A 26,241-nucleotide genomic window follows, 5' to 3' on the forward strand; every position below is an offset into this window, starting at 1 on the left:
AGCCTCACCAGTGCTGAGCAGAAGGGAAGGATCACCTCCCTTGGCCTGCTGGCCATGCTTTGCCTCATGTAGCCAAGAATACTGCTAGACTTCTTAGGCTATTCCTACAATACAAAACATTTCCCAAATGATAGAATAGAAACAACTTTTTTTTTTTTTTTTCCTATTTCCTTTTAATTTTCTTCTATTCTGTGTAACGATATTACTTATCCTTCTGAATAGAACTAAGAAGATTATCTATCATTAATGATAGATAAAGCAGGACAAATAGAATTACATGACTGCTCAACTAAACAGAGTTAGTTAGCAGCACAACTGGAAATAAAGCCCAGCAGCTCTAACCTGAAGCATCCCATCTTAACCTGAAAGGCTTCTACAACTTTACATAATTAACCACTTGAACTGTAGAGATTTTATGCCTCTACAGATTAAGTTTCTCCTGCGATCATCTCTCTGAGTTTTCTAAAGGTGCATCTTTCTAATCATTTTAATTAATAGTGTTCAAAATAGAAATCTCTTCATTAAAGAAAAAGGAAAGAGCATAAGAGAGTCTATAGGAGTGTTAGTGCTTATCAGGGTCAGAGATTCATCCACGCAAAATAACATGAAAGCTGAGCATCATTTTTCTTTCATTAACTACAACAGCAATATGACTGGATCATTTACTTAAAGAGAACACTTGAATCAGGATTTAAAAGAAATTACAGGAAACCGTTCCAGTAGAGACTTTTAAAGTTGTTAATTAAAAGTAATAAGGCAAATCCACCATGAATTTGTATCATTTCCAAAAGATCCTGAATAATTTAAGGGTCTCGGGAGTCTGATTCACATGCAGGGACAATCTACATTGGGACATTACATTCCACTTGTAGAGAGTTAATCAATACCATTTATGCTGATTTTGTTTTGTGTATAACATATGACTATAAAATATTGAAGTTCTTGAGCTGCATTCAGAAGCAGCCCAGCCCAGCCAAGCATTATGGGCACGTAGCTGGATGCATCTGGACTGCATCTTGTCAGCCACTGCAATGTGTGTACCCACTTGTGAGTCAAGCTTATTTTTAGAAATATCTAGGTGCCAGAGTTAAAGAGGTACTTGAATTTCTAAGGATGTTGTTTAGGGAGTTAAGACTATAACACTCACATAGCTAATTCTCACTGAAATCAGTAACAGGATGCCTCAGTGCTGATCAGTATGAACATCACTACCCACATCAGACTCCGTGGTGACCAGTTTAATACCTTAAATTGCTTAGGGGCTGATATATATTCTGTACTTCTGAATGCCTAAACATGTGTTTAGGCACAGATATGTCTAAAAGTCAGTTTTCAAAAAGAGAAGTGGTGCTCATTCTTTGAAAATGCCACCTTATGGTTTTAGTGAAATACTTTAAGGCTTATTTTAAACGTACCATTTTTTTCCTAAGTGCTCTATGACTAAAAGATGAATTTGTTTCCACTGACACTGAATAAGTTGAACCTCAGTGTTGCCTATTTTGCTGATCAAAGTCCACACAAAGAATTGTTCACTTATTCCCTTCCACCATCTTTAAGCAATGCTATTTAATGGTACTAGTTCCCATATATAAGCTTGCTGTCTGTGGTTGGACTGTTTAAGACGAAGATCAGTACAGAAGTTGATTCCAAGGTATTATAATAGGGAAAAGTACAAATCTGCTACAATTCTGATATTAAATATTTAAACTCATTTGTCCAAAACAGACAAACAGACTCAATTCCAATTTTGCAACTTTTGTTTCTTTTTTTTTTTCTTTTTTTTTCTCAAAGTAAATGAATATGACTAAACCAGAAGAAGTTCATTGTAAATTCAAGAAAGGTGGTTGTGTTTATCTGGGGCAAATTGAAGACCAAATTTCATAATCTCCATGCTATTTACTGCCTCCTTGATAGATCCCATCTTCAGGTTGTCAGGCATTTCAGAAAGCTCAAAATACAGCTAGATGTGTTTTGGGAGATATAATTCCAATATTAAACACATGGGATTGAAAAGGGGACGATGAGTACTCCTGTATGATGTGAATTTCAATAATGATGACAAGAGCCTCCCTGGAAGGCAGCCACGCACAAGTACAGCTATATGCATCATTTTGACAATAAGCTTGTTCCCAGCAGGTTATTGCATTGGGTTTATGTGGCAAGGGTTTGGAAGCAGCGGGGATGCAGAGGTGGTCTCTGTGAGCAGAGCTCAGCAGCTGCCCCATGTCAGATCAGAGCCAGCTCCAGAAGGCTCCAAAATAGACCCGCTGCTGGCCAGAGCTGAGCCATGAGCTACACTAGATGGGCCTCTGGGAGAGCAGAGTTAAGGAAGGGGGAAAAAAATCCTGCTGTGCTACAGCAGCTGGGAGAGAGGGGTGAGAGCTGAGAGAGAAACAGCCCTGCAGCCCCCAAGGTGAGTGCAGCAGGAGGGCAGGAGGTGCTCCAGGCACGCAGCACAAGTTCCCCTGCGGCCCGTGGAGAGGCCCCTGGTGGAGCAGGCTGTCCCCCTGCAGCCCACGGGTCCCACACGGAGCAGATCTCCACGCTGCAGCCCGTGGAGGAGCCCCCGGTGGAGCAGGTGGATGTGGCCTGGAGGAGGCTGCGGCCCATGGAGAGCCCCCGCAGGAGCAGGCCCCGGGCCGGAGCTGCAGCCCGTGGAGAGGAGCCCACGCAGGAGCAGGGGGTCTGGGGGGAGCTGCCGCCCGTGGGGGACCTGTGCTGGAGCAGTTTGCTCCTGAAGGATGGGCACTGTGGTATGGACCCATGTTGGGGCAGTTCTTGAAAAGCTGCAGCCTGTGGGCAGCCCCCCAGGCTCAGTTCGGGAAGGACGGCATCCCGTGGGAGGGACCCCACGGGGAGCAGGGGCAGAGAGGGACCGTGAAGGAGCGGCGGAGACGAAGCGTCAGGGACTGACCGCAGCCCCCATTCCCCATTCCCCTGTGCTGCTTGGGAGGAGGAGGTGGAAGAGAGTAAATTGGAGGAAGGTGTTTTTATTTTGCTTTTAGTTTCACATTGCTGTAGTCTGCTAGTGATAGGCAGAAAATAACATTAATCTCCATATGCTAACTCTGTTTTGTCCAAGGCAGTAATTTGTGGATTATCTTCCTGTCCTTATCTCAACCCATGTGCTTTTCTTTCATCATAATTTCTCCCTGTATTCTGTTGAGGAGTGGGAGTGAGAGAGTGGTGTGGTGAAGCTTAGCTAGCCATGGGTGTGAAACCACTATAGTTATTGTGAAGAAAAATCCACGCAGATAATAACAAATGAGAAAGAACACTATAGCAATAAGCACTAGAGAGCCCCACCATTCACACCTTTGTGAAGTGTAGTTACATTAGGTTCCTGATAGGATCAGTGGAAAGAAAACAGCACCTTCTCAGCTGTCCCTTCACACCCTATAGAGGGATCTCAGGGATCCCTAAAATGAAATGAAGTGACCATAATCAGTAGTGCATAGCACTGTAGGCATGCACTAGTCAGCTGCAGAGAATACTGAGCAGAGTGGCCCTTGTGTGCTCATGCTGGCAGCTGTGGGAATTCAGCCACACATCAGAAGTAGCCCCACATATCAATCATTAAGACTATGGACATTATAGGCTCCTTACCAATATCCATTGTATACACTTACACACCATTTTATTTGCATAACTTTTTTGAGTCATGTGATGCTCAGTTACCCCTGAATATCTATGAAAATAGCATTTTGTTTTCTGTAAAAGACTTTGCTGCAGGGCCCTGTGCCAATAGTATCTTTTCCCCCTAATCCCCATTGGTGAAAAAGTAGTGGCGGTCCCACGAACTGTTATCATTAATTCATCCAATACCTTAAAATCATTCACTGTGTTATTAAATAATAACACAAACATTGTGTTATTAAATAATAACACAAACTGCTGTTAATAATAGATTGCAATTGTCACAGATAGCACTAGTTTTCAGAGATGCTCATGAGATCACTGTTAAAATACTTTCATAGACTGGGAAAATAAAATACAAAATCATTAAGTACCTTGCCTAAGATTGCAGATCACAGTGTCAGCTAGAACTGGGCCAGGCTTCAATAAACTAATCTTAATTTAAAAAGCAAGCCAAATATTTTAAATTCAGGCACTCAAGCCCCCAAAGTGGGATCTGAAAGCTCACAAATACCAGACTTAGGATGAACAAAATTTTCATTTATTTCTAAGAATGGATCATGTTTCCAAGCTTTTCTCCTGTGACTACAAAGTATGGTTTTCCACTACATGAATTCAAACATATTGATGCAATCACGTGGCTTCATGATCAAAAGCTTAGGAGAAAAATAAACAACTATGAAAGAAAAATATCCCACAAATTAACAATATTGAGGCTACCCTTTAGCAAAAACTGTGCTGGCAACTGGAGTGCCAAAAAAAAAAAAAAAAAAAAAAGGTGAAGACAGGGAAGTCAATTTTGGACAGAACTGAAGCATTTTTGAAGTGTGTCATTGTGATGAATGTAATGAAGCTCTCAGCACAAAGACCATGAACTCAACATGTTCTGTTACATTATACAGAAACAAAGTCTCTTGTTTGTAGAAACAGTGTTAGTCTGAGCTACAATTTTCTTTTGCTGCCACTTATCTTCTAATTGTACATATAATTGTCAATAATGACAGAGGCCAGGACATGAAAAGCCTGTATCCATTCCCACTTGGTGCTCTCAAAGGGAAACCTACTACTCCAAAATTTCTCTCTACTTTGATGGTACAGATTTTTTTTCTGCCTTCGGTGGGACAGATTTTCAGCTCTTGAACATTGACACAGACCTGTTAACGTCAATGCACAAGATCTGATCAGAAAACAAATAACTTTAATCCTAAAATTTGAGTATATTGTTCTAGACTGCCAAGCCTCCCAGAAGCCGATATAGATCACCATAAAATCAAAGGTTATAAACTTGAATTTATTATAGACAAATAAGGCTTTGGCCTATGAATTCTCTTTGCCTATTAAGTTAATGAGCCTTGACAAAGTGATCATCTGAGGAGTAGCTAACAAATTATCTGGAGCAGCAGTTTGAAAGGTGTTGGCTGGCTTACAAGCATTTCAATTGGGAGAACAAGACATCATGTTCCTCTTCTTTTGGGAGAGCTATTTGTCAAATCAAATTTCTTGCAGTTCACCAGCAGATTCTCAGTACTGGAGCACTGAGATACAACAACTGCAGTCACCTAAACAAGCAAGTAACTGCTGCACCTTCCTTAAACCTACGGCTAACAAATTCTGAATTTTCTAGGACCTCTGCAAGAAGACAGAGATCTCTTCATATTTGACTGGAGAGCAAATCAGTATATAACCTGGGGGAATAGGGCTTTGAGGAATTTTTGAGGATGTGAGTAAAGGGAGACCCCTCAAGATACTTGAGCAATATTGGAGGATTTTTTTGTAGTGCAGATCCCAATAAAGATGGTAGCAGAAATAAAAAGATAGTCTTCTTATGGATTAGTTCTTCCAAATATTCAAGACAATGCATCCCTGAGACACATCACCTTTGTGAAGATTAGGACTGTACACAATGAACACTTCTGAAAAAATAGCCACTTCTAATAGTGTTTAAAAGGGCTTAATACTTTTCTAAAATATACTGTCCAACTACAAATACTGGGTCCATTTGGAGATTGGATCATGGTGTGTGTTGTAAAGCTGTCACTTTCCTCACCAAAAGCATTTCAGTGAAAAGTATTTCAGCTGGTTTCTTCCATGGTCAGTTATTCAAAAAGTCTAGTGGAAAAGCTGACAGCATTTGAGAATATCAAAAACTGTCATATTTTCCATCTGAATGTAATTACACAGTGGGGAGGAAGTATAAATGATAGCAATCAGTTGCCTTTACCACAGCATATAGCAGAGCATATTGCAGAGCATTTAACCATGAGTTGTCTTTTCTCATCTTTTTGTAATCTCTCTGAAGTTTTTGTTGGAACACTGAAACAAACAACATGGTTAAACGCACAAGCACTAGGGCTTATTTTTACATCAAACTGGAAAGAAGAGAAATAAAACCTTGTTATTAAAGAGAACCATTAACTGACACTCAGTAGAACAAAACCCAGGTTTTTAAGTCCTGACAGCAGGTCATCAAATGTCTGATGACCAAGTATTCAATCAATCACATGGCAAAACAAAAGGATGTAGTGAACAACCCCAAGTAGGCACAAATCCTAGCTCTCTAGGGCTCCACTGATTACTGACATCTGAATATCTGGTCTGCAGGTAGTACCCTAAACAAACTCACCCTTCTCGGCACAGCCCTGACAGTCCTGTCTATAAAGATTCACCATTTACTGAGCGATGGATTGTACCTGTCTATGGTTAGCAAGCTACAGTCCTCAGAGCTCCCAATGCACACCTGCATGGCAGCAAATTCCCATGGAACCCGCTTGTTTCACTTGCTAATTCAGGTTGGTTCCTTTCTTTCTAAAAGGAAAACTGTTGAATAAGGATATTTTTATAATGATCTCCTCTGTTGTCTGTCTCTGAACATACAGAAGCATTGTAATGCTTATAGACAAATTACTCATGTACGTAAAAATCATTTTACTTTTTTTTTTTTTTTTTGAATTATTACTTCCTTTAAGTTAGTATCTGCAGAGAAATTAAAAATATTGTGGACAGATTTGTTAGTGCCTAGCACCCTTCTGGATTTTTTTATACCTTTATAGAAATGTTGACCTTATCACTGTTTTTCAGCCATATCTGTACTGGCCCGAGCAGCTGGACTAACCACTTTATCCAATGATTAAGCATCTTTTTACAAATTCTAGAAGCTACACAGTTTTCATTCTAATAAACCAACAGCTTCTGTATGGTCTTACCACATCTGTTGCATTTTTCAATCATATTTGTCTTATTGCTTTTTTAATTTATCTTCCTATTTCATAGCACTGCAATGCCTTCCACAGCTGTTTTTCTAATCCCCAGGGTTTCTTTCCTGTTATTGTATCTTACATTAATTTAGCGTTTTACTTTCTACTTACACGCTTCTGCTCTCCTCTTCCCACAGTACTCTTTTCTTTGAAAAGTGCTTTCTGTGCTAAATGTCTATGATCAAAGCTCCAAATATAATTATTTTTCTTCTGCTGGAGAATATAAAAGATGTCCTGTTTGCAAATAGTTTGCTACTATGCTAACAGACTATGGAAGAGTAGCCTGGTTACACTACCATACAGTTTTGAATAGTATGTTTTTCTTTATTAGATATTTCTTGGAGGTAATCACTAATTATTTTATAGCAGTGTTTTCCATTTCTTCAATCAGGAAAATGCTCATCATTTTAGGTTTTACTAACTGTCCTCTCAGAGCACTGCTAGCCTACAGAGCACTAAATTTTAAACATACTTTCAACAGTGACTTGGTGAAGGAGGTGATTATTTTTTTTTCTCATTTTCTTCTGAGTGGCTTAGGCAGCCACCCTGTGAACCCTAAGATGAACCAAGTATGCACAACATGGAAATAAAATGACTGAATTCAAACCAAATCACTACAACTTTCAGTGAAGTCTTAGTTACTTTCCATATCTACAGATAAACATATATTGAATTAAGTTGTAAAAGGTAGTACATATGACATAGCCTATTTTAGAGCACCATTCCAATGGATCAAAACATTGCCTGTAATCATCACTGGATTTTGGATGACCAAAATTATATACCAAGGTAGCATATATCTTTCAGTGGTGCAGATGTTAAAGCATGGTTAAAAATAAGCAAAAGTTGTAGAAAAAGAAGATCTATGGTGAAGATGCAAACTATGAGATAAATCTAATGATGTTCATGCACTCTAGTGAAGGAGGTGAGGAAGAAGCGCATGCAGTACCTGGTGATCTCAGAGTCAGGGAGCAGGCCTACGTGGTAGTGGGGATAGGGAGCTGTAAGAAGGAAGCTTTTGTCACACTCGACAGGGGAATAGTGCCTAGGAGAAGGTGGTTTATCACACAGTTTGTTCACAGTGCTGTAAACAGGTTCAGGAGGCCTGGTGATACAGAGACAAGAGTAAAAGATCAGGTGCATATTAGTGGCCAAGAATACAGAGAAAACAGCAATCAGTTTAAAAGCATGCACAGCAAATTTGTCAAGACCCTTTCAGTAGGGCTTTTCTGACAAGTAAAGTGTGCTGTTAAAGGTAACTTTAGAATTTGAACAGTATTACAGCATACAAGCAACTGCATATATAGACCAAATATAAGTGTGCCATAAAACTGGCTTACAGAAGTATGGCACTGAATGGGAATACCTTACCTCTGAAGTTCAGTGACAAATTTTCCCAAATGCTCTTTTTTTTTTTTCTTATTTTTCTTTTTCAAGCTTTTCTTATATTACCACTTAGAAGAAAATATGATGTTTATTACCTGAAAACAGGTGTTTTTACCCATTAGGTTAAGATGAAGTACATATTATTTGTTAAAAATAAAAAAAAAAAAAACAAAAAAAAAATTCCTGCCTCATTGTTCTGAGGCTTTGCTAATGAAGCTGTAGTCAATGTGAGCCATATCCTAGAACAACACTGTAGAGATGGTAACACTGTGCAAGCAATTCATCTCACTGGCAGGTAATTCCTTTCAACAGTTCTTTGCGCTCTTTTCAGATTCAGCCTTCAAAATCTGATTATGCAGACCACATCCCAAACAGGTAATCTTGCTGTCAAGGCTACAGTAATCTCACTTGCTCTCTTGCTCCAAATTATGGACAGCCACCTGTGAGGCTAGATATGAGGAATAATGTCCTAAAATTGGCACTGAGAGGTCACCTAGCATTTCTTTTCTGCTGCCTAGAGTCCAACCACTTGGGAGAAGAAATACTTACCAGGAACCTCCCAGGGAGCCTCCTGGGGAGAGTGGAGGAGGGGATGCAGCCTTTAGTACCACCCAGGGATCCACATGAGACAACCAGCGGTTTTCAGAAAAAAAGCACCACATAGTACATTTCCAGTCATGTAACTTCTCCAGCTATTGTGTGGGCCCCAGCAGATACTCTGGGCCTACTGGCAGAGTGAAGCTTGACTCATAATTTCCTGAGTTGCTGCTCTAAAGAGTGCCAAGATAAAATTGCTGTCATATCCTAGCTTCTGCCAGAAGATCCAGTACATGGCACTGTCTTTGATCACAGCAATACAGCATTAGCCAGATGAAAATCTTATTTCACAGACCTGAAAATATCAAGAGGCCAGGCAGTTAATGAAACTCTTTTGGTTCTTCTGGCTATTCTGTGCCTCACACGGGTGTGGTTTGTGCTGACTTTCACAGGTACCAGAATTTGTTATGGTCGTGGATGCACTGGCAGATACAGAGAATATATTTTCCTTTGTTGTTAGTTTCTGGTTTTGTTCTTTGGGGAAAAAGGAGTAGCTAGCTGCTTTACGTAAAAATTTGTCTCACTTAATGCTAATAACATTATTCATAGCAATCTGACATATGATTTGAGAACTCTCTCTGCCTGACTTTCCCAGGGAAAACTTTACAGTTAAAAGTGGCAATTTAAGGTTACCAACTATCAAAACAGCAAAGTTGTCATTCATTTGATTATAAAGCATTCTGTCATGCATATAGCACAATTCTTTTTAAAATGAACTTAAAATAGCAAATGTTTTTTTCTTAGCACATCTCACACTTGTTTCAGAGGGCTAGATTTAATAATTTATTTACTAAATCAATTGCTGTTTTCAACACCAAAAATCCAGAGGAAAAGAAAAAAAAAATAAAAGACTACACATACATTTTTTAATTTTTGACATATACTGCCTTTTATTCCCTCAAAAATCACTTTTTTTTAGACAATATATTAAAGAACAAATAAAAATAAATATAAATGATGCCTACTGTGAAAAAAATGAAGAAATATTTCCCCAGTGCAGGAAGATGGATACAAACTGTAGATTTCTCTATGGCTCAAGACATTAACCAGTCCATAATCAGCTTGCTCACTTATTAAAGACAAGTTACTCATCTCTGAGTGGTAGATGACATGAGAGTATCGCTACCCTTTGAAAAATTGTGAATGCTCAAACTATATTAAGTCACCAGTGACTGACCATCCAAGCTTGTGCTGAGACTCAAATCATGCTATAGAGATGGACAGATATGAGGGATTGCTACACTAATGGACAGTTACAAACTGCTTCCAAAAGCAAAATGAAGATAAACATTCAGCATCACCCTAGATATTGAAATCAAATTACTCCTTCAAATATAAACATGGGTCACAAACAAAATGTCTTGTGGAACCCAGGAAATTTTGAAACATTTAGTATTTTCTCTCCTTTCCATCTTGCTGGATGGTAGGATGACAGAAAATTGGAACAATCCTTTCTCAAGTGACTGTGCTGATGTATAAAGTCCTCTGTTCATTGCTATAACAGAAATGATACTGTGACCTAGCTAACAACATATTACCTGTAATTGAGCTAGTGAGAATTCTTAAGGTTAAGGAAAAGAATTCAAACTTACCCTTTTAATCCTTTGCTTAGAATAGGATTCCAGACATCAGTTAATTTAAAATATGTGTCCTTATTGTAAGGCCTATGAAATGAACTGGTATCACCATAAAACTTGCCATCAGATGTCATTCTTTGTGGTCATTAAAACCATGGACTGATCAGGTTGCTTAGATACTTTCATACTATTTAGACACATGGCTTGCTGAATGCTAACACTGCCAACTACATATCTGGACCCTGGCTATACATTGTATTGGAAAAGGAAAAGCAAGAACTTGAAAAGTAAGTAGAATACAACATCAAGCATCAAGCTCAAATCAGTATAAATTTATGTTATCTTCTAATTTGATTTAGCAAATGCAAATTAAATAAGATAAAAATAACTGAAAGCATAAATAATGGAAAGGAGTAGAATGATTAAAATATACTGGGCAGATTGCTGTGCTGGTCACCCAAATTGTGGTTCATATAGGCCAGTAATCTTTAAAAGTAATTTAAGACACTTTCTGAAACAGCCTATCTTGAAACATCATCCTGAGTTCTCACCTTGTTCTCTATGGCAAGCTAGTACTTATCTACAACAGTGCCTGCCTTCTTTGGAAGACAACAATCTTGCAAAATAAGTAAGAGTCAAACAAAACACTGAGGCTTTATTTTATGATGCATTAATTCCTCAAATGAATCAAAAATACATGCAGCAGATAACATATCATGCTGTAACTAAAATGTAAAAGATGGCTATATATATATTTTTAAAGACCAAATCACTGTAGTTTATTTGCAATTGCATCACTTTCAGAGACAGCAGGTACAGCTTCAGAGGGTTTGTCTCTATAATAAATACTAAGCAATGTTTGCAATTTTAAAAATGATGAAGGACAAAGAACTGTTTCAGAATGCATTTTGTTCATTGTCTTAATTTCACAGAAGACTTACTCAAAAGAATACCCTAAAAATGTCAGAGTGAATATTAAGGTATACTCAATAAAATGATAATAAATTTATCCAAGAAGTAATTGTCAAATATGGGTCTACTCTGAACAATAACTAACTGCTTCTGTAATATCTTAGCAGATCTGATCCTTTTCTGCTTTTAAACTGTTTGTTGTTGTTGTTTGTTTGTTTGTTTGTGACTAACACAGATTACAGTTCTTTGTTTTTATCTGCAAGCTAAAATGTAATCCCTATGATAAATGAGAGCAGCAACTACTAGGTCAGGATGGACAGGAATAATTAAGTTAGAAAGAGAATCAGGTGTACAAGAGCAGAGGAAAGGCATCAGAAAGTATCAGCAGTAGCATAGCTTTGCTTGAGCATGCCTCAGAAGATAATTCAGTGACTGGAGAGAGAATCAAGTCAGTCAGTGCCACAAGGTAAGCTTTTAAATGGTGGCTTGAACAGCAGATAGTAATAAATTACTTTTCTATCCCCCAAAAATTGAAAGCTGGAATGTTAATCAGTAGAGACCTAGCTGTAAAGAGGCAAGATTTCCACAGTAAGGTTTAACTAATTTGTGTAACAGCAAAAAACAGTAAGAGGAGGAGGTAGAGTATTGATCTGGTGAAGGTTCTGTTTATTTCTTTCATAACAGATTGTGTAAGAAAAGCAAATCCTCCTAGTTGTTTATAGTCTTTATTTTTCTTCGTTGGAACATCATTGTGTTATTATTTCAGGCTGGCTTTATTGCACAACAGAAGTTATAAGAAGATGGCCTTATTAAAACTATTCTCTCCTCAGCATCATGCAGGGTCCTCAATTTAATTTTAACTTTTCTTATTGCAGAATCCTGTTTGTGAGGATTCAGTTGCCAACACATAGCACATTAAATGTTAACACTTTCATTTTTTTTTTTTTTTTTATTTTAAAACCATTTGTGTTATGGAAGGTAACCAGCTACTCTCATAGCATATTGAGTCTGTAGGGCTATAGCCAGGAAATGCTAAATTCAATCTGAGAGAAAGTAAATCTCACAATTCTACAAGTCTCCGACAGTTGATTTTGTTTTGTTTTGTTTTTCCTCTGAGTAGCAATTTTTAATTGTATCTAAGTTCAATAAAAACATATAATACATTAGTATTGCTAACATAACGTTGCTAGGAAGTGTGAAAAGAACTGTCTTTAAAATTATGTCACTATAAAAACACAAATCAATAGCAATTTCATAGAAATGAAGTCTTCTATTTCTAATAACCAATGACTCATATGTATGTCTTTGACTTCTTTAGTTTCTCATTCATATGACCTTCTAGGAGAACCATACATCTTGTTCAGAAGTTTTATTTAAAATTGAAAGTTGATTTTATTTCACAGGTTATGTCCTAGCAGTTTGAATAAGACCAAAACACTCACATGACATGTTTATTTCAACTGGAAGACTGTCAGAGAAGGTGTGTGAAGAGCTGGAGGAAACTACAAGAAGGATATTACCCTAGTTCTTTCTGGAAATCCTTCTGTAATCAATTATTTCCCAGCTTTTGCATTATTAACTGCTATGTTCATGAGCCTTAAAGTTTTCCATAACTGCAAAACAAGTGCTTGAGATCATAGCAGTATTTTAGCACTGCAATGAATAGTAAGGATACCTCGTTACTCTTAGCAATACAATTTAAACATTTTAATCATGTTTTCAACAGCCTACAAGAAGGCATAATAGAATAATTTAGAATTTCTAATATTCTACACCTAGTTCTACATTCATGAGTCTTAAACATTAGGAATTAGGAAACAAAATGACTGCCTAATTTGAAAAAAAAATAATAATAATAAAAAAATCAGTACAATTTTCTGTTGCAGCCAAACAGAAAAGAAGAATGTTTCACATAGGAATCGTGAGAATGTCAGACTGCAGGCCCATCTGCACCAGTACCTAGTCCCTTGCAGGGATGTTTAGGGAACAAGGACAGTAAATAATGTCCCTTCCCTGCTTAGCTGCTGAAAATCAGCATATTAGGGACCACATGGACCAGAAATGAAAGCCAAGCAAATTGTGTTTACTGGGTCTATCCACTGTGAATTTGTGCACTTTTCCTCATCTGTATTTAAATACTGCTAGGTTCCTAGGCATAACAACACCCAGTGGCAGTGAGTTCAGCAAATCAATCATGACATACCAAAAATTTCCACCTCTGTGTATTGTAAACCTGCTACTTGGTAGCACATTGATAACATTTGGGAACATTTCAAAAACATTTATTTTTTCTGTAATTTAAACTTACTTGGCAATGTATTGAATACTCCCTGCCACTGAGTTATAAGAAAGTGCCAGTAATAATTGTTTGCTAACTTCCCTATTACAGGTGCTTTTGCAGATCTCTGTTCTATTACTCCCTATCATTCTTTTTCTATGCTGGAGTTATCATTTATGTAGCTCTATCTGGAAGCCATGCTACACCCTTGATCATCTGTCACCCTATTCTGGGGCTATATCGAGTTGCCTTCATGTAGTATTCAAGAATCGGATGCATCATAGATTCATATAGAAAAACATTATCTTTAGTACTCTCTTCTTTTCCTATCAGATCCTATTTAAATTCTAATTACCCTTTTGACTGCTCTTGAGAACTGAGCTGACACTGTTACAGAATTAAACACATTTACCCCAAGGCATCTTGCTTAAGTGGTAATAGCTGCTTTAAGAGTCCATGTCGGTGGATACATGTAGTGTGTACTTAGGCTCAATTTTTTACTTTGTGCACTATTAAACATTATGTACCATTACTGCCTGTATTATAACTGCCAATTCCACTATCTTATTTCAAAAATCTACATACAAGCCTTAAGCTAGACTGCAATTTTATTTTATTTATTTATTTATTTATTTATATTTGTAAAGAACTGAGTATTAAGTAGCTTCCACTGATAGAAATAGTCAAATCCCATTCTTTGGGAATCTCTGACAGATTTGATGAATACGTGTAGATTACTCAGGACATAACAGATTGTCTGCTGACTTTACAATAAGTAAAATTTCACTTTAAAATTAATTATTATGAATTCTAACAATGCGGTAGCAAACAGAAATCTTACACAGACAATTATTATGCATTTCTAAAGTTTAACAATAAATTTAAAGTTTGTGTACTAAATATATGAAATGTAAAATAGTTGCTTTATTGAAGGCAGCAAATAATAATATAGGGCTAAAAAATACAACTGTGACTTCTTTTTCTGAAAAGCTGTTGATAGAATTCTAGAAGGAGCTGTTGTTAGATGATAGCATAACTAAGTACTGTAACATTGCATTACACTAAGGGTCCAATTTAAGGTTATACAGGCAAATTTATTTTTTAATTTTCCTAACTGTACATTTAATGTGTAACGTGAATAGGATTTTTGTATTTATTTATTTATTTACTGTATAATTGCTTAGGTTGATAAAAGGCTAAACCAAGAAAGAAATACTATTATGGAACACCATGTTGAAATCAATATGATCATCAGCAGAGTCACCAAATTCAGATCTAGAGCATGAAATCTCTACCACATGAGAGACAGGGAGTGACCAGCAGCAGCAGCAGGCTGTCATCCTCCAGAAGGACAAGCAACGCAATTATTGAGCAATAATGACAGACTGCCTGCAGAAATCATGGTCTAGTCCTGCAAACCCCAGAAATCTTGGGTTCCTCTCATTTTTTTTCTAGAGAGATGGCCTCAGTTTAATCCTGCTAGCATCGTATCAGCAACTTTTGTTACCTGCTCTGTACCTCTGCTCCTTGCCCCTGTCTTCTTGCACAACTATTGATTATCCCAAACTTCAGTTTTTATTGTCTGAGAGAGTTGCTGGTTCAGCAACTCTGAAATTCATTGTTGCTCTTCTCCAGGATATTTTTCTCTAATGCTTCTTCACGTCTCTTCACCCATTTCTCACTTATGTCCTTCCTTGTCCTAAATTTAAGTTTACTTGCACAATAAATACATCTTCTCTGCTTGTGATTTCCATTTTCACACAAACATTGACAAGTTCTCACTCATTTTTACATCCAATCTCACTGTAATTCCTTGCCAAATACACTCCCTCCCATTCCTCCAACCTTTTCAATGTTCAAATCTGACAGGACTGGGCATTCGGAGCACTGAGAAGAATCACTCATGATTACGTTTCTATGTCAGAAAGGGCTGGAAGATATAAGTAGAGAGAAAAACTAGCTTGGGCCATATAATGCTGGGCTCAGTCATGCTGGCTTTTTTAAACAATCTAGTCAGTATTGTAAAGTTGGGAGAAGCTTTGCTGCACTACAGTATGAGGATGGAATTCAAAAGAGTTTTACCCATATATATATATACATATATATATATAAAGATATATAAAGATAAATGAATTGCAGTTTTTCCAAAGACATGTATTCGTTGGCATTTAGACAGATTTTCATAAATGCAGTAGAAATTCTATGTAGGTTGAACTTCATCAGCTTCCAGAATTCAACACCCTCATGCTACGTATGGAATATTATAATATTTAAAATATATCACCATGATTTTTAGCATGAACTAAGCCATGTAATTCTTCCTCTACTCCTTAAATGACCAAACTGCTATGGTTTAAAATAGATACAATTCAATTTGCTGATACTCGTAATCAATTAAAGTTACTTTAAAAACAATAGCTGTAATTTACACTAAATTTTAAAATAAAACAAACACGCAACCTTTGCTGTCCAGCCTCAGGGAAAAAAAAAAAAAAAAGCATTAAAGTACTAGCTGGAACAATTAATCTGCTGACAGTGTTACAAGTGATTTAATATTACTATATGTAATTAATCCTCTTTAAGGCATAGGTTACTTGCTGAGTTTAGGTTAGGCATAATGATATGATTGCTGAGAGCTAATAATTACCTGTCATATCCATATAACTGCACCAGCATACTTCTGCATGTCTTTTTTTCACCGCTTATAGAGCAATGTTGAGTCAAAAACATGGTGCAAAATTCACTGTGTGAAAGCACTACCTACAATACTCAGTGCTCTTCTTCTTCATCTGGGATACAAGAGTTTCAGTTCTGTTCCCTCACAAAAAGAGCAAGAAATGCAGCTAAGCTAACTCCTTTCAGCAAATACACACTTTTCAAATATGCAGAGTGTTTTGTCAATGGATGATTGACAACTCTGGATGAAGTCAACTCATTCGAAATCCCAATGGAACACTACTAAAATCTGCAGTTCTTTATCCCTATTTTTGTACTCAACAAAAGCCCAAACCATTGTCAAACAACTGCTATTCATAGTTTTATAACATGCATAACTTCATATTATTTGTAATGCTTTAATCCTGAACAGTCAAATCTGTGCATCAATACAACTTTAAAGGTGTTTCTATAAAATAACCTCAATTCAACAAGCAGGCTTATGTAAGTACCCAAGAAACAGTTGAAGAATGCTGCTCTCAATACAGGGAAAATTTCCCCTGAGACTTCAACTTAATGGTTCTCCTTTTTCTCCCTCCCAATCCCCAGCACCTCCTCCTCATCCAGAAAATGTTATTTTGCAAAGATGCATATAGAAGAAGTCAAACTTGCTTTTCACAGCAAAACAGATAACTCAGACAGCTTTTCCATCCATGAATCTTTAATGTCTACCCAGAGTTAAATGTTAAAGTACATTTTTTATCTGTTGAAGCACAACAGTTTGATGTTACTATTTTCTGAAGTTAAAAAGGAAGTAAAAACTCAAGATGGTAGTTCTTTATTTTATGCATCTTTTACCTATGTTGTTTGTTAAAGCCAGAAGGAGCAACCATCTAAAAACTACAGGATTTCATTTTTACTGGAAATAGAAAGGCAGACATCTGCTAAAGAGTAAATCGTTACTTCTATTTCAGCTCTATTAGTAGTGTATATTCCACAAAACACTAAAACAACAAATCACTTTTTTCTTCCCAGTTATCATAGAAAAGTTGTCAGGAAGGGACCACTATAGGTCATCTCATCCAATCTCATGTTTAAAGCAGGATTATTGCCTATGCTAGATCAGATCAGCCTTGATTCTACCTAACCAAATCTTAAAAATCTCGAAGGATGGATACTTCACAATCCATCTGGGCAATATGCTCCAGCACTACCTCACTCACCTGGTGTCTTTTTATTCCTTCTTCAGTTGAAATCAGATCATGCCAAACAAACACTTCTGGCCTTTGATCCTTTTTGCATTTTGTCACTACTGAGAAGAGTTTGCTTTCATCATCTTTGCTGCTGAGTGGTTGTAGGATGCTCTTAGAATGACCCTTAGTCTCCTCTTGATAACACTAAACAAGCCCCAGCTCCCTCAATGTGTCTGTAACTTCCATGAGATTTAAGACTCAGAATCTGATGGACCCTTTCTTGTTTATCCACATCCCTCTCGAAGTCAAAAAACAGGAACTAGTCAGTCTGCAAGAACATATCTTTATCCACTGGCCATTTTTCTCCTAATGTAGCCCAGTATTCTGATTACCTGCCTTGTAATGAGAGTTCACTTCTGGGTCCATGTTCAGCCTGGCATCTGCTGTAACCTTCAGGTCATTTCCAATGTAGCTGTAATTCAGATATTTGTTTCACAGCTCATATGAGTGTGTGCAGCTGTTCCACCCCAGGTGCAGAACTTCAAATTTCTTACTGAAACCTTATTTCAGATTTCTTACTGAACCTCCTTACTGGAGGTTTCTCCTGGCCCAATTCTTGTGTTTAATCAAGATCGCTCTGGAATATAGCTCTGCCCTTCGTCATGTCAGTAACTCCACCTTAACTTACCATCATCCACAAAACTGCTGAGGGTGCGCTCTGTGTCATGATCTACGTCATTGATGAAGATATTCAACTGACACCTGGCGTATCCTGCGGTACTCTGCTCATTGCTGCCTGCCTGACAGATGTCAAGTGATGATCATTACCCTTTCAGCCTACTGGTTCAGTCAGCTCCCAACCCAATCTCTTCTTTTAGTCCACTCTTCCTCATCTTTCAAATGAGAGCTCTGTGGGAGATTGTGGCAAAAGCCTTACCAAATCTGCTGTAGCTTGCAAAAGTGCACAGCCATGCTGAGAGAAGGCTAATAAGGAAGGTGGCAGCTTAAAATCCAGGAGATAACCAAAAGGCTACCCAGAGGGTTTCCAAGACTTTACAAGTCATACCTTCTTTCCAGCTACAGATTAGATGTACCCATTTATCCAACACTTCCTTATGTCTGGATGAGAGGCTGCTGGAGGAGTTTTAAAGGGCACTCCCTGTATCCTGCAGCATGTGTGTTACAGCTTCTCCTGATCTTCACAGAGAAGAGGAATGAGATGGCCTGGACCAGTTTTGCAGCCACTCCCCAAGGCAGGTAATGGTGTAAAAGAATCGCCACATGCCCCACAGTACATCAGATGCACGTTTTGTGAGTTATGGTGTGGGCCAGGGATGCCTTTGGAGCTAGCTGTGTTTTCATCCAGCAAAGAGCCATTTCTACATGAGGTAGTCCCTGAACTGTGGCCCTAGCTGGTATAGGACAATCACTGCTACCCACACAGCTCATCATTTCATCAGGAAAGGCAATCAGGCTGTACAAGTACATGATTTGCTTTGGTAAATCCATGCTGACTATTCCAATTACCTCTTGGTCCCTTCAGTGCCTGGCAAAGACGATAATGTACTTAAACTCTTTCTATACTGTCTGCCATTACATCATCTTCTCCATCAGTTTTGTCCTCAATAAATTTTTGCCTTGATTTTTGAAACTAGCACGCTTGCAGAATCACTTTTTGTTACCCTTCATGACCCTTGGAAATCTTAGATCAAAGCCATCAGCTTTCTGATTTTATCACTAAGCAGGCAAGCAACACTTGTCTACATCTTGCATTTTAGTTCAGGAAGCTCTTAACATAGCTTAGAAGGCCTTCTGATGAATTCCCAGTCTTCCAGCTCAATGGTATGGCTCATTCCTGAGTTCTCAGCAAGTTTTATTTAGAAATCATCCATCTTTCATGGAACCTATGTCTGTGTGGCAGCATCCCAAGCAATTTTGCTTAGCAATTCTCCAGAAAGACTGAAGTCTGCTCTTCTGAAGTCTACGGTCATAACTTGCTGACTACCTTTCCAGACTTCCTTTGAATCATGGACTCCACCAACTCATGGTCACTCTGATCTGAGCTGTTACTTATTACCACCTTTCGGACTGGTTCTTCCCTTTTCATGAGCAGCAAGTCAAGCAGAGAATTATACCTGTTTATCCCCTTGAGAAGCATTAGGAAATCGTTAATACCACAATCAAGGAATTGCCTGGGCTGCCTGCACAACACTTCCATCTTACTAGAAACTAGTATATCTTTTATATCTAAGCGATATATGTCACATTCTACTGACCTGAAATTTTGTTATTTTATTTGAATTTTAAAATGTGACAATCTTTTTGTAAAAATACGGGAAGGAAAAGCTTCCATCCCCAGGGAATTTAAAATGAATCCAACAAAACAGAAAGTAAATTATGCCTTTCAACCGACAGCATTCTGGACCAATAGCATACACAACTTACAAAAGCTCAGTAATTAAAGAATTACACCCAGCTTCATTAAAATTTGTGGCTGAGGATGATTTGGTACTTTTCTATCCTTTGTGCTCTGATCAAGCTATTTCTTTCCTACAGTTTAATTAAGTAAAATATGTACCGATTTTTTCCAGATGCTGATTCAATATCAGACCAAAAATGCAAGTTTTTATCAACAGAAACACATATTTTGTTGGCCAAAAAAAATATTCAGGTAAAGAAAAATCTGGAACTGGCATTTAAAAAAAAAAAAAGAGTAAGAAGAGTAAGTGGACAAGTTATGATTAATGTTCAACTGTTTTGACTTTACCAACAGATTCATTAAAGCAAAGAAGTTAAAAGAAAGCTTGACATCAGCTTCACTCAAGTCGTATGTACAACAAATTCTGAGATTGCAAATGCCTCTTATAGTGGAGAAGTTACTGTTCCAAATATTTTTAGTTGGCACAAATGAAAATCTGACAGAAGTGTTGCCATATTATGACTGCATGGGTAATAAATTTCCTTATGTGATCACCATGTAAATTAACCCTGAAAACCTATTATAGTGAGAACCAGGTAGTTTTAATGGATAGCACTGCAGTAGTTGGCAATTATCTTAATTATAAAAAATTATGTGAAGAAACCTAATTATAAATGCTGCAGTCAAGGGATCTATAGGGTTCACTAGAATTATCAATATGATAATTAACTTCCCAAAAGATTTTAAGTCTTTCTAAACTGGTCAGCAACAAAGACTTTCAAAATATCTTCCCATTTTAAAGGCACACTCATCAGCAAATCCCATTGCACTGCACAGAGATAGTGCAATCACCATTCCCAGTTTATAGCTGTCAAAATTTATCAGATTTAACTGTGGCATTTTTCAATAGTCCCACTTAAATTAATAGGCAATAATCAGTTACACAGACATGAAAGAGAAAAGAAAGAAAGAAAGAAAGAAAGAAAGAAAGAAAGAAAGAAAGAAAGAAAGAAAGAAAGAAAAAGAGAAAGAAAGAAAAAGAGAAAGAAAGAAAAAGAGAAAGAAAGAAAGAAAGGAAAAGAAAGAAAGGAAAAGAAAGAAAGAAAGAAGAATGTTCAGTGTCATTCAAGGGCTAGAAGGTTTGATTTTTGAAGGTCAGAGCTTTTCAGTCATAGTAGTCAGAGGAGAAAGCTGGTCTCCTGGCTCTTGTTCATATGTCTCTCAGATAGTGCTGTATGATGTGTGTTCAGTGAGGAAATCCAGCAGCAGGAAGTGCCATTTTTCTTATGACACATCACTGTATTCATTTAATCTTTGTGCTACTGTATCCTGGATATCAGTGTAGCATATAAACTATATCACTACTAAAATTAAGTCCATAATAGCCTCTTCCTTCAATAGGTTGAAATAAAGACTTGTTTTAAATAAAGTTTGTTATTTGATTTGGTCTGTTGCATTCAGGGTCTGCTTGTATTATTTGACATCTTTATTTCTGCCAGCGTCCTATACATGCCACAGAAGGTGATGCTTGCAGAGTTGATAGTGTCAATCCTACACACTTCAGATAACAGACCTTCGTTAGAAAACATATTAATTTGGAAGTCCGGATAGGAAGAATGCAGGAGAGGAATACTCAGAATATATTGTGCTTTTCTGGACATTCATTTTTTATTCAAATAACACAAAATGAAGGTTGGTATGAATACCTCAGCCAAGAATTATACTATGTAAGTATTTGGTTTTACTGTCAGGACCTAAGCCAACAAAATTAACTTGTTTAAAAATGAAAATTATTGGAATAGGAAGACATCTTTCTTCCTAAGAAGACCAAAAAGACGTTGATGTGTTTCAATAAGTATCTTGCATGATTCTTCCAGCAGGTATGCTTTCTATTGGATACCTACCTCGACAATGGACTAGAACTGTTATTGCCTTCACTTCTGTTTTATAACTATTGTTCCCCAACCCCCTTTTTTTTTAAAAAAAAAAAAATACAATCAATTAAAATGTTAAAATCAGCTACAAGGAACAGAAACAAAGGATTTCTAAGGATACTTCTCCATTACCTTTCAGTTTTACTAACTTTTTAAATGATCTTTGAATTCTGAGTGCAGTTTTTCTCCTGTTTCAGGATTCCTTCCCATATTATCTGTGACTTTTGGGTCTCCTTAGCTATCTACTTTTAACATTGCATTTTTTGCTGTTTTTAAACTTTGCCAACACTTTGTCAATAATAATGGTGCTGATGTCTCATTACAGAAAGAGATAAAACAGTACTACAAGTCTTCATCATTGTAACCCAGATACTATATTAGTATTCTTCCTATACATAGGCATTTTAGAAATTATGATGTCAGTACGAACTCAGGTAAAGCCTTGTTGCGCAATTTAATGAAATCAGAATTTTGACTATTAATTAAAAAAATGTAACTTCTTGGAACCCTTTGGAGAAATCCTGACTGAATGTCTCATGAATTGAAGGAAAGCAACATTGTTTTTGCATCCTCAATCAAAACAAAGGAGAAATTATTTTAGCCAAGACAGGGAAGCAAGGTGTGGTTTCCATAAATTTATGTCCTGATTAAAACTGTATCATGATTTAGTTACTCTGAATCTGTCTGATCCAACAAGTTAAGCAGCTTGAGATCTTAATCTTATGCAACAAGAAATATGAAATGCAAATTTGCAAGTTATGAAGCTGCCGAATACATAAGTGGATGAGATTCTTTGGCCTAAGATACACAGTAGGTCAGGTTAGATGACCACAAACAGTGCCCCTTTTAGCTTTAAACACAATGAATCTATAAATACTGAAGTACAGGAAAAAAAAAATCATTTTCTGTGGTACTAGACATTAAAAGATAAGGTACTAGCCAAATAAGATAAATACACAGTGTTTTATCAGTGCCATTCACAACACAAGGCATAAAATAACTCTTCCTGCATTTTCCTGTGTCTTTTCTACCTGGAAATCAACTAAATATATTAAATTTTATTATCTTATGTCCACAATCCTTTTTGGATTGTTAAAAACAAAACAAAACAAACAAACAAAAAAACACAGAAAACAAACAAACAAAAAAACCATTGGAAGGTATTTCCAGGGTCATTTTGCTGATAATCACAAGAACTCCTTTTATAAATGTATCAAGTGCCACTGTACAGAGTTTCCTTTTAACCTCTATACTCCCACTGAAAGCTGTTTCATATTATGATTCTCTAATGGTTATGAGACTTTTTCTAGTTTCCCACCTAAATTTATTCACAGACAGTTTACAGACAGTTTATACAATATTTTTTTTTTCTTTTCCCATATTGTTTACTCTCTCTGTCATTTATCTTTCAATGTGTGTACACAGAGCAATTACAGGCTATTTCAGCCTTGCTTTCACTGAACTAAACAAGACAGACCTTTCAGAGTACACTCTCACAGACAGGTACAAACACATGTACAGCCACTCCACCCATACATGCAGTGAGCCAGATGAGTCACTGATCCTGAGATCTCCTAGTTGTGCCGGTAAGAAGCTATCACAGCTAATACACCTCTCAGGAAACAGAATGTTTTGCTCAGTGCCAGCACTGCTCTAATGCAGCCATGTTGTTTAGGAACTAGTGCAGGATTGTACCCAGAAAACATGGACCTCAGGTCAGCATTCATTCATGAGATCTTTCTCTTAGATGTCTCTATACCTGTAACAGTTATGATTTGTCTTCTCTTGAACACAGGTGAAAACAACTATATGCTGTGTGCCGTCCGGTGTGCATGGAATGCTTCACCTTGCTTTACCAATGCTTTAACAATGTTCTTTGCAATTGCCATGAAATGTGACAAAGAAAAGCATCTGACCTGGTGTAGTCATCCTCCACAAGCATGTGCTTTGGAATGGGTGAATATCTTCCCGGTGAGATAGGGGCCAGAGATGCCTTGTACTCTAAAGTGCCATTGTTTCCAGAAGAGAGTATATGATTTTCCATCGGTGGAGAATAAGCTGGTGGTAAGAATAAGCATTTCCTGTTAGCCATTTCTATATTTGATTAGGTCACAACTGCATCATTTTTATTTAAGTACCAAGAATATGCTTGTTGCTGTAAATAACACCAAAACAGACAGTCCATGCCTGATAGAGCTTAAAATTTAACAAGACAGAATGAGCAGCTGGAGTTTTCCCAAAAGGTTGATAATAACAAACAAAACAACAGCAACAACAACAACAACAATAATAATGATAATGGTTCATTTTGCAGGAATTGAATCTTTAAAAGGGATCGAAGTAAGAAAGGATAGTTTGGAAGATGGGAAACAAAGACTTTCTTCAATTATTACAGACTCAAAGAAGGAAATGTAAATAGGAGAGAATGAAATTAAAAGCACACATCTTTTTGGCTCCATTGTACAGAAGTGGGAGTAATACAGTAAGAGCTCATTGCAGGATTAGAGCAGGAATTGTATAGCAAGAACTATGTATGATGAAGATTTAAAGCTGTGATTTACTTAAGGTGCCACATTTTCCCATGTAATTGAAATTTCAGTACCAATATAAATTGTATTACTTAGAACTCAGTAAATCTGTATACAAAACAGAAATTGGATACAAATCTCATACAAATTAATGACTAATAATTACAATTACAGGATGGTGCTGTCTGATTCTTTGGTCTGTGGATTTTGTTATTTGTTTACTTTTTGCCATTCTCAAGTTACTTGCAATAGCTGTAATCAAATCTCTAGTTAATGTAATTAGAAAAGGAAATGATAAGTAGCAAAAACAAAGACACATGCTTCTGCAATGAGCTACAACTAATTTTCTCATGAAAAGAAGTCTTTCTAGTCTTATTTTCAGTCCTTCCTTCAGATGCTGAGATTCAGAATGCTTCAAAGCAAAATATCCCTACAGGGAAAGGCCATTACCCATTCTGAAATACTCTGAACATGCAGGTATAATGAAAGGTTCCCCAAGGATAAATGAATCTCTATGCACCAATAGCCTGGGATGGGCTACTGCAAATCTTTTCAACCTTTACTCCCTCTCTGGAATTGCTTCTGTCTGTTCATATGCTGCTGATCTATAGTCTGACATAATAAAACACACTCTTTTAGAACTCTCAAATTATTTTAGGAAGTATTATAATGCTGGAGATTGGATAGGGACATTTAGCAGTTTTACTTGTTGGGCTTTGCTAAGATTCAGACCAGACTGCTACTGAACAATATTGACTGCCATCTGTTGTAACATTTGCTAAGTAAATCGGTATCCTCAGCACAGTTGAATATGCCACCTGAAGTGCATCTTACAAAACCTTCTCTTTTATTTTAATGGAGCAGTCTGAATAAAGAGGATTATGGATATGAAGCTTTCCCCTCAACTTTTTCAGTTCACAGTGGCAACACACTGCAAATGAACAGCTAAAATTAATCTCTTATCTTTTACAGGGAAAATCAACCTTTCCCAGTCCTTAGTTAGTTCCCTGACCTTAAGTGCCCCTAGTATTATGGCAGAAGATCAAGATGTGTATGGGTCAGTTGCTGAAACTCTTCAAAAATTAAAATGTCATCCAGTTGTCAGGTGGTGCTGCTGTTCCCTTTTGGTAGTGAAACCCCAGGCAGACAGTTTTTAGCGAAGAACTGAATGAAGGAAGGGAGTTTCAGTAACAAAGTGGTTAGAGCAGCAGGCATTAGTGGTATAGAGAGCTACAGCTGAAATGTTAAGATCACTGTTTATGAGAAGAGAATGGGAATGGAAACATCAAGAGGACTGGCAGAAGGAGGTTTATAAGAATGGCACGTATTGGTAGCACCTAGATTCATCAGTAGGTTATCAAGCATAAAAAAACTATGGGCAAACTTCTCAGGACAGCCTAAACTCAAACTAAAACAAAGACTCAAGCCATTAAGAAATGATAGCGGGAGATAAAGACTAGATTGGAGTCTAGGACACACAGACAAGGAGACAAAGGAGAAGAGAGTAAATCCTGATAGAGAGAAAAACCTAATCACAGTCATCTCCTTAAGACTACAAAAAGCATATAGTCAAGCAGGTCGGCAACCTAAGAAGATGGTGTATGGGTATGGTAAGGATTCCACAGCCACCCACCCTTGCACTTGGTCATCTCAGGGAATCTTAGCAAGCTCACTTTGCATGTTTTTTTGCTTGAACACCAAAAAGAAGTCTAGATGATTTTCAGTACATGGATATTACAGCCTGAGTGAAATCAGCTTGTTTTAAAATAAAATAATCTTCCCTTCTTATGAGATCCTGCACTGAGCTTTATTAACAATTAAACAACCAAAAGTCATTCCAGCAACTTTTCCTACAGCAGGGAAGATATTTAA

General features: G+C 37.2%; 1 protein-coding gene across 45 annotated transcripts in view; it reads right to left on the minus strand.

Annotated features, from left to right (window-relative positions):
- Nucleotides 1–26,241, minus strand: part of DLG2 (discs large MAGUK scaffold protein 2) — a 1,058,052-nt gene that overhangs the window by 263,026 nt on the left and 768,785 nt on the right. For 42 of the 45 annotated variants that reach the window (XM_083797000.1, XM_083796967.1, XM_083797009.1 and 39 more), the window contains 2 exons: nt 23,758–23,899; nt 7,840–7,995 (listed from right to left, as the gene is read on the minus strand). In XM_083797000.1, coding sequence (XP_083653126.1) covers nt 7,840–7,995; nt 23,758–23,899 — 298 coding nt within the window. The remainder of the gene's footprint in view (nt 1–7,839; nt 7,996–23,757; nt 23,900–26,241) is intronic. The other 3 variants (XM_083796968.1, XM_083796974.1, XM_083796971.1) reach the window with 1 other exon arrangement.

The sequence above is a fragment of the Anser anser genome (assembly GCF_964211835.1).
Source record: "Anser anser genome assembly, chromosome: 1".
Taxonomy (NCBI): domain Eukaryota; kingdom Metazoa; phylum Chordata; class Aves; order Anseriformes; family Anatidae; genus Anser; species Anser anser.